At 35.0% G+C, this 6842-nt stretch overlaps 1 protein-coding gene across 1 annotated transcript; it reads left to right on the top strand.

Annotated features, from left to right (window-relative positions):
• The first annotated feature begins 270 nt into the window (after positions 1-270).
• LOC132036373 (large ribosomal subunit protein uL13c) lies at positions 271-5975 on the top strand. The gene is made up of 4 exons (XM_059426699.1): positions 271-536; positions 3381-3566; positions 4777-4947; positions 5766-5975. Exons 1-4 carry the CDS (start codon positions 303-305, stop codon positions 5880-5882), a joined length of 708 nt encoding a protein of 235 aa, XP_059282682.1. The 5' UTR covers positions 271-302; the 3' UTR covers positions 5883-5975.
• Positions 5976-6842: the final 867 nt, after the last annotated feature.

Here is a 6842-nt window from a genome sequence, read left to right as displayed (position 1 = left end):
GGTTTAAATAGAGCGGGTTTAAAAATAAAATCGAGTTATTTTGAAATATTTGAGAATTTTTGTTAAGATAGGAGTATATTTAAAAACTTTAATAACCGAAAGAATATTTTTTATTCAAATTTATAATGGAGTATATTTTTAATTTTTTTTCCAAAATAGAGGGCATTTTTGACCCTTTTTCCTATTTTCAAACTCAGCGTGGAACGCAAAAACCAAAAAGAAAAACAAGTCCCTTGCTATATCCTCTTTTTCTTATCCACTCTTAGCAGTGCTACAATTTTTGCTAACTGGGAAGAACAACAATGGCTGTGCAATGCTCTTCCTCTTCAGTAATATTTGCCTCACATTCACCACCAAAATCTTTCTCTTCTTCACACAATAAGACCCTTTTCTTGGGTTTCTCACTCGCTTCAAAGCCTTCCGTTGTGCCCAATAAGACCCCTAAAGCTGCTACTCAAATTCGTTGCCAAGAAAAGACACCTCATATTCCTCTTGAACAACGATGGATGTTTGAAGAGTCTGAAATTGATGGCCCTGTATGTAAATATTTACTCTTTCTTTCTTTTATCTTTTTGTTAGATTACTTAGTCTTGATTTTGGCATTGGTTTTTGGGTTATTGTGAAAATTGAGGAGTTTAAGGACTACCCTTTTGTTTTCTCTACTTAAGTTTCCACATTGAAAGTGTAAAAGACTTCAAATTTCATCTTAATTTGGTGTGCACTTGGACTTTGCTTGGGGCTGTCCTGAGCAAGTTGTTATTTATTCAGTTGTGGGGCTGAATTTACTAAGTTTGTGATTAAGAGGAGAACTATAGGTTAGAGTTGAAGCCTAGGTAGCTGACACATAGACCTGCTTTAATTTCCAGCTAAAGGTACTTTTTTCTCGGAATTTTGGGTTATTGTGAAAATTGATAATTTATTGACTACGTTTTTATCCTCTTGGGTCATAGGAGTACGCAATTTTACACATTAAACGCATTAAAGACTACAACTTTCATCTTAATTTGGTATAAATTTGGACTTTGCTTGGGATTGTTTTGAGCATGTTCTTACTATCTCTGTAGTTTTGGGGCAAAGTTTGTTAAGTTTGTGATTAAGAGGAGAAGTATAATATAGAATTGAAACTTAGGTAGTGGCTCATATACTCTGCTTTAAGTTCGTTGAGAATCAAGAATTGAGCTCAGCTTCCAGTTAAGGTACTTTTTCTCTATGAATTTTGGGTTATTGTGACATGGATAGTAATTTTATAGACTACCCTTTCTCTTGTTGGTTTATAGGAGTACTTAGTTTCCACATTAGAAGTTTAAAAGACTTCAACTTTCATCTTAATTTGGCATGCATTTGGACTTTGCATGGGGTTGTTTCGAGCAACTTGTTATCTCTTTATTTTTGAGGCAGAATTTGCTAAGTTTGTGATTAAGAGAGGCACATATACCCTACTTTAAATTCATTGAGAAACAACAACTGAGCTAAGCTTCCAATTAGAGGTACTTTTTTCTACGAATTGAGATACGATGGATGTTCGAAGAGTCTGAAATCGCTGGCCCTGTGAATAATTACTCTCTTTCTTTTATCTTTTCGTTAGATTACTTGTCTTGATTTTGGCATTGGTTTTTTGGGTTATTGTGAAAATTGAGGATTTTAAAGACTACCCTTTTGTTTTATGTACTTAAGTTTCCACATCATAACTTATAAGTGTAAAAGACTTCATAATTTCATTTTAATTTGGTATGCATTTGGACTTTGCTTGGGGTTGTTATGTGAAAATTGAGGATTTTAAAGACTACCCTTTTGTTTTCTGTACTTAAGTTTCCACATTGTAAGTGTAAAAGACTTTAACTTTCATCTTAATTTGGTATGCATTTGGACTTTCCTTGGGGTTGTTATGTGAAAATTGAGGATTTTAAAGACTACCCTTTTCTCTTCTATACTTAAGTTTCCACATTCTAAGTGTAAAAGACTTTAACTTTCATCTTAATTTGGTATGCATTTGGTCTTTGCTTGGGGTTGTTATGTGAAAATTGAGGATTTTAAAGACTATCCCTTTCTCTTCTATACTTAGTTTTCCAAATTGAAAGTGTAAAAGACTTCAAATTTCATCTTAATTTGGTATGCATTTGGACTTTGCTTGGAGTTGTTATATCTGTATTTTTGGGGCAGAATTTGCTAACTTTGTGATTAAGTGGAGATTAGAACCTAGGTAGTTGGCACATATACCCTGCTTTAAGTTCTGAGAATCAAGAATTGAGCTCAGCTTCCAGTTAGAGGTACTTTTTTCTGGGATTTTTGGGTTATTGTGAAAATTGATAATTTTATAGACTACCCTTTTTCTTCTTGGGTCATAAGAGTACTTAGTTTCCCACATTAAAAGTTTAAAAGTCTTCAACTTTCATTTTAATTTGGTATGTATTTGGGATTTGCATGGGGTTGTTTTGAGCAAGTTGTTATCTCTATATTTTGGGGGCAAAATTTGCTAAGTTTCTGTGAGGAGAACTATAGGTCAGAATTTATACCCTGCTTTTTTTTTATAACCGTAGTGTCCGGGCCAGCTTGCTTGCACCTCGACTAATTCTATGTTGGTACCTGCTACCTTCCACCAACATAGGTACTTGGTAACTCTGTCCATGAAGGCTTGGACAGATAAATAGGAAGAATTACTCTGTGTTTTTACCTCTGCAGAAATTTGAACCTGGGACATCATGGTTCTCAATCATATACCTGCTTTAAGTTCATGGAGAATCAAGAATCGAGCTAAGCTTCCAGTTAGAGATACTTCTTTCTGGGAACTTTGGGTTATTGTGAAAGTTGATAATTTTATAGACTATCATTTTCTCTTCTTGGTTCTTAGGAGTACTTCGTTTTCCAGATTAAGTGCGTAAAGACGTCAACTTTCATTTTAATTTTGTATAAATTTGGACTTTGCTTGGGGTTGTTTTGAGCAAGTTGTTATCTCTGTAGTTTTGGGGCAGAATTTGCAAAGTTTTTGATTTAGAGGAGAACTATAGGTCAGAGTTGAAACCTAGTTAGCTGGCACATATACCTGGTTTGAGTTCATTGAAAATCAAGAATTGAGCTAGCTTCCAGTTAGTTATTTTAGAGGTACTTTTTTCTGTTGGGTTAGAACCTGATGTTGACAGCTCTGAGTATTTCTTATTCTACATATCTTTTGATTTTAATGAGTGTGCATAGAAGAGTTTTTATCTATGCTTTGAGTATTTCTTATTCTACGTATCTTTTGATTTTAATGAGTGTGGATAGAAGAGTTTTTATCTACTGGATGTCATTGTGTTGCTGAAGCAAGAATATGAATGCTTTATGCTTGTACATGTGATTGGATGATTAAGGTATTGCAAGTAATTTTTTCTTCTTCCTGCCTCCAGGACATTTGGAATAAAACATGGTATCCCAAGGGTGCAGACCATGTGAACACAGACAAACCTTGGTACATTGTTGATGCCACCGATAAAATTCTTGGAAGATTGGCATCAACTATAGCAATACATATCAGAGGGAAGAATCTTGCAACATACACTCCAAGTGTGGACATGGGTGCATTTGTAATAGTGGTATGTTCTTGTGCTAAATGCACTTTCTCTGCATTGTGATGAAAACAAAAGGACAAAAGTCCTACTTTTCCGTTAGGACTTTCAGGTCCTAATAAGACCTCTTTGATTCTTAAAAGAATATATGGGACGTGTAGTCTTAAAAGGCCATGAAAATATGATGTTGAGTATTGGATTTTTTCCCTTTTACATTATCATGATAAGTGGTGAATCTACCATAACTTTATGCTGGTACGTGCAGTCTCTGAATGTTTTTCTTAATTGTTCAAGTGCAAATCTCCATTCTGTTCTTGTTCCCCGAGCTTATGTGGAATATTTAGGTTTAAATTTTTGAATTTATATAGGTTTTGCTTAGGAAATTTGGAACTACTTTGTACTCTTTTAATTTTTTATCAAGCAAACCTTAAGATTTTGTCCCTTTGGGGACATTGTTTAAAAACAATGGTAACAGGTCCCTTTGGGGACATCTGATAAACAAAAAACTTAAGATTTCCAAACAGTTCAATCTTTATATCAGTATGAAATTAATTTTGATATGCGCCACCAAATTTTTGTAACATAATTATGGAGTTCCCTGCATCTAAGTTTCTTAAGAGTGGAATGTGATTTCTATTTACAGGTCCACCGCTCCTCCTTATCTCTTTTCCTCCTATATGAATACTTGAATAGTACTCCCTCCGATTCAAAATAAGTGTCCACTTAGCCTTTAGCACACCCCTTAAGAAATTATAAAGTCCTAGATAAAAATAGGTATTTTGACTAAACTACCCTCTATTAAATACTACCTAATTAATATAGTTTCTTGATTACATAAAAACTTACTTATTTAAATAGGGGTAAATTTGGAAGAAAATAATTAATTCCCGCTTGATTATGTAAGTGAACACTTATTTTGAACCAAAATAAAAAGGTTAAGTGGATACTTATTATGAACCGGAGGGAGTATTGATTAATAATGTGCATTTTCAATATGCATATTTTATGTTCAACTATGTTGAAATCTGTGTGTGTAAGAACCTTGGTGATGCTCATTTCCCGCCCGTTCCTTCTATCATCTCTTTGCTGTTGTCAATTTATGCCTTTTCCCTTTTCATCAATGAGTTGGTAATTTCACTAGAACGGTAATATTATCCTGCTCTCCTTTAATTGTAAGCTATCTGCTATTACACGGTTTAATGACTGAGCAATTTTCTTTGTAATTGAACATCGAAAGATTAATGCTGAGAAGGTTGCTGTATCTGGGAAGAAGAGGACCCAAAAACTTTACAGGAGGCACTCAGGGAGACCCGGTGGGATGAAAGTAGAGACTTTTGATCAGCTTCAACAAAGAATTCCCGAAAGAATTATTGAGCATGCTGTCCGTGGCATGCTCCCAAAAGAGAGGGTAAGTCTGCTATTCTGCACTAGTTTTGTGGAGATTCCATTCATACAATGATGTAAATCTGCTATTCTGTGTTACTGTTTGTGGAGATCCCGTTCATACAACGACATGTATTGAGGTTTCTTTGTTGTGTCAATTAAACCAAAGGAGAAATTAGGCAATATACATGTCATGTTGGACTAGGGGTATCAGATTTTGGGACTCCTGAATGGTAACTCCATCTCTTCAGGCCCTTAAAAGTATAATAAGTCTATGAGTGCAGGTTTGCTGGTACAAAATGATTTGATATATGTTCTAACTTTGATTATCTTATGCCAATTGTGTATACTTTAGGTTTTCTTGTAAGTAGAGGAATAAGGGAATCTTGCAAACTTGTCTTCTTATGCATCTGGATTGTTTGTTCTGTGATGAATTCTTTATTGGATCTTAGTATCAGTATGGTCCACTCTTGCCCCTGCTTGTATTTATTAGCATACGTAGGCCTGTGAGATAACAAATATCAGCCATTTGTTCGAAAGGCAGGAAAAAGAAGCCCGGAAAGATATCCTTGTTTGGTTTGACAAGAGAGAGAGTAGGAAAGAAAATGATGAGGGTAAATAATTTTTGTCTCAGCTTTTGGGAGTGCGAGGAATCTTAACTTTCCATCTTTGTTTCATTATGAACTCCATACAAGTGATGAGAAAAACACTCTCTCTCATTTTCTCTTCTATTTTCCTTTCTGCACTTTTTCTCTCCTTTCCTATAACCGTAAAGATGCTCTTTTCTTTTTTCTTTTTTTCTCTGTACCAGTTCTAAATCGTTTCACCTTTCTGTTTGTGCAGCTTGGTAGACAATTATTTAACCATCTTAAGGTCTATGCGGGTCCAGACCATCCTCACGAGGCGCAGAAGCCAATCGAGTTGCCTATAAGAGACAAGAGGATACAGAAGCAACAGTGAACTCCAGTTTCCCTGGAACACCATCAGCCTGCAGTTTCTCATTTCCCATTTCCAGCTGTTTTGTGTTTAACAGGCATAAACCTCACTGCTTAACACCATATTGTACTTGTAATCCACCATTCATTTTAATGCTTTATTCTGGAGGCTATCCAGTACAAATTTATTTGTCTCTGGAGCGCTCGTCTGTGTAGGTTGGTTAAGCAAATGAGCATTCATCTTTGGGCTTCAGTTTTGTATGTGAAATTCACAATATTTGACCCCCGTTTATAGTTTGGCCTATCTATGCCCCTACCATTACTTAGTTGGTCTAAATATATCCTTATTTCATAAATGACTCCAACTGGTACAATTAGAAGACTAATTAGTGTATCAAACAAACACCCCCCCCCCCCCAACCCCCACCCCTAATATGTTACCCGAATAGCCCAACTCCCCTTCTTCTCAACATTTCTGTTCCTCCTTAAAAATCCTAGCCCTCTTCTAAATTTGCTTAAGAGGGTATGGTTTTTTCCTTTAATTCTGGTAAACTCCGAGTTGGATTTAGGCTTTTGGGGTAATATTGAAGTCATGATCCTCATTTATTTCTATATATTGTTTGTGAAATGCCTCATTGTTTAGTTATGTTATTGTGATGCAATGTAAATGCATTTTGTGGTTTGATGAAATCTAATGGCATTTGTTGGTTTGATGGAATGTAAAGTAATTTTATCAAATGCCTTGGATGGCTAGTTAGGACTTATAGCCTGTTTGGTAAAGTTTTTTTTTTTTCCCCAAAAGTACTTATTTGAAAAAAAGTGACGTGTTTGGTCAAGTTTTTGGGAGAAAATAAGTGTTTGGGAAGTAACAGAAACAGTTTTTCAGAAGCAAAAAAAAATAATTTTTGCCCAAAAGTACTTTTTTGAAAAGTACTTTTGAAAAAAATATAATTAGAAACACTTTTTAAAAATTTGGCCAAACACT

This window comes from Lycium ferocissimum, chromosome 11, assembly GCF_029784015.1.
Source record: "Lycium ferocissimum isolate CSIRO_LF1 chromosome 11, AGI_CSIRO_Lferr_CH_V1, whole genome shotgun sequence".
Classification (NCBI taxonomy): Eukaryota; Viridiplantae; Streptophyta; class Magnoliopsida; order Solanales; family Solanaceae; genus Lycium; species Lycium ferocissimum.
This window is presented reverse-complemented; position numbering and strand designations above follow the sequence as displayed.